The 2,703-nt window shown below is 39.7% G+C and overlaps 1 protein-coding gene across 1 annotated transcript in view; it reads right to left on the reverse strand.

Annotated features, from left to right (window-relative positions):
* Window positions 1-2,703, reverse strand: part of LOC101845031 (sushi, von Willebrand factor type A, EGF and pentraxin domain-containing protein 1) — a gene marked incomplete at both ends in the record, with an annotated part of 72,098 nt that overhangs the window by 50,808 nt on the left and 18,587 nt on the right. The window contains 1 exon segment of the mRNA XM_005107877.3: window positions 2,007-2,249. Within this exon segment, the coding sequence (XP_005107934.2) occupies window positions 2,007-2,249 (243 nt within the window).

The following is a 2,703-nucleotide window of genomic DNA, read 5'->3' on the forward strand; positions in this document are numbered from 1 at the left end:
ACACACACACACACACACACGCACATACACACAGACAGGCACATACGCACATGCACACGCATACGCACGCACGTGCACACATATAGACTCACATTCTCTCACACATCCTCTCCGACACACACACACATCTATCTGTGCACATTTCCATAATAATACACTAACCGTATACTCGCACTCACAAACGGGCTCACAGTCACATGCATGATATAAATGAACAATAATTGTTAACATTAATAGTATTAAGCTAGATACGTAATCAGTATTCTGACTGTAACCCAGTGGTATTCTGACACTGCTTGCTTTAAATAAGTTGATGAAATGGCGTCAACTTTTGGGGAGGGTGCCCTAACAAAAATGCATCTTAAAGTGATTCTAATAAATATTTTCAAATGGAGATCAGTGAGTATCGGTTCCTATGATATTCAGATACCTCAAAAATGAGAAAAGTTAAAAATCGATATTGTGACCAAAACATGGTATTTTAAGACCTGTGATTTCCCTTTAATTTAAGTTCATAGAAATACTTATACGAGTATAACAAGATGATGTTTGGTAAATATCAGGGAAACGTCTGACTCTGCCTCTGTTCTTTACGCCAGGGGTCACCAAACCACACCCCGTGGGCTTGATCTGGCTCGAGGGGTCAATTCGTCTGACCCGTAACTATGCCACTATTTAGGAAAAGAACAAGCAAACAAAAACAAACAAACAAACAAACAAAAACACAAAAAACAAACGAACTTGGAAAGCATTTTCTTAACGTGCTCAATACTTGGTCACCAAAATAAATAAATAATTTAAATGAACTCTGCAATACCAAGCAAACGTGGTTTTATTAACCTCATAACACTTGGCTAATGTATCACAAACTTGCCCGGCTTCAATCTTACTAAGAATTTTACGGCACTTGCAACACGCTTAGGTCATTTAAGTGCCAAGGGTTAGAGGGGAGGTAAGGACGATAGATGTTTGATAGGAAAGGAGCAAGCCAGGGCGAATCACCCGCCAATCACCCACTCGGATTCAATGTGACAAATCTTATATTTAGGACAAAAGTGTATTGTATTGAACAGTGTCATGACGTGGGAGTCCGGCGCTCTTCAATTTTAGGGTATGCGGAGTGATTGGTATCTCCTAAAGTTTGTTCATTTGCCTTGCTTTCGGAGAAAAAATACCCTTCTATCTTGAATAGAAGTCGAGATATTTGCAATTGAAGGAGGGGAGACGACGCCTGATTTCAGAGACAAAATAAATGGCTATTAAAGTTTGACAGCTTCATAAGCAGTACATAATATTTTTGATTTTAATTAACGTGTTTCATTATAATTCACATGTTAATGTGTTGTTACATGAGCATAAGAGGTGTTGAGCTAAACAACAAAAATTCGATTAAAATTGAGAAACTGGCCAAAAAATACCTGCTTCTTCGATTTCATTATTTACATGAGCGCCTGATTTCACCACGATGTCTCTTAGTTATCCGACCCGCCCTCGGCATTCTCTAAGCTGACCCTTACTAAGCTAATGCCCCGTGGCCCCTATCTATTAGTTGTAGCGAAAGGATAAGAAAAACATCTCAGGAATGCAAAATAAAAATTAGCTAACTTCACACCTTCATGAAAAACACCACAATGATATGTATGTATGTATGTATGTGGGGGGGGGGGGGTGTTGTTCCGTTGATTTGCTGATCTGTTTATGGTAATGTGCTACATTAAAAACAAAACAAATATAGTTAACGTACTAACAATTTAAGTCTTGGACTTAATGAAGTAATAATTGTTGGGCACATCGGTACTGTTGTCATAATATGACGATTTCCGAAAGGTCGAAATTTTTGTTGTTGAGTATTTCTACCATTCTGCTGAGAAGCTGCCATCTATTCAGCTTAGGTAGGTCCCGACAGACTGGCCCAAAGCAGCCCGCCTCCGAAAAGATTTGCTTAATGTCGCAAGGGGAGCAAAACAATTACAATCACACAAAAACCGAACTAGAAAAACGTATACCTTTGACTTCGACGAACATTTTGCAGCTGTACGAGTTCCCGCTGCTGTCTGATCCTTCAAAAGTCACCTCAGAGACCCCAACTGGAAATAGGTCACCAGATAGAGGGTCACTTGTGACGACGATGTTCTCCCCAGAATTGTCTGTGGCTGCCGGCATTAACCAGGAAACTGCTTTTGGCGATCGTTTGGGCTCCGAGGAAACGTTGAGATTCCCTGGGCATGTGAACGTCGGGGCCTCCACGTCTTGTTCACATAGGACGGGACAGACAGACAAACAGAATATAGGGGGAAAAGACAATGTTTAAAAAAAATCCCAGATAAGAGAGGAGAAGAGAAAAGAAGAGAAGAGAAGATAAGAAAATGTTATTTATCTCAGATAAGATAGGAGAAGAAAAGAGAAGAGAAGAAAATAGAACAGAACAGAAGAGAAGAGAGGAGAAGAAAAGAGAAGAGAAAAGAAGAGAGGAGAAGAAAAGAGAAGAGAAAAGAAGAGAGGAGAAGAAAAGAGAAGAGAAAAGAAGAGAAGAGAAGAAAAGAGAAGAAAAGACAATGTTATTATCTAGGATAAGAGAAGACAAGAGAAGAGAAAAGAAGTGAAGAGAAGAAAAGACAATGTTACCGGTATTTATTTGTCCAGATCCTGGCACATTGGTTTGATGTTCCACCCCGTACACACATACACACACACACACACACA

Source organism: Aplysia californica, unplaced genomic scaffold (genome assembly GCF_000002075.1).
Source record: "Aplysia californica isolate F4 #8 unplaced genomic scaffold, AplCal3.0 scaffold00639, whole genome shotgun sequence".
Taxonomy (NCBI): Eukaryota; Metazoa; Mollusca; class Gastropoda; order Aplysiida; family Aplysiidae; genus Aplysia; species Aplysia californica.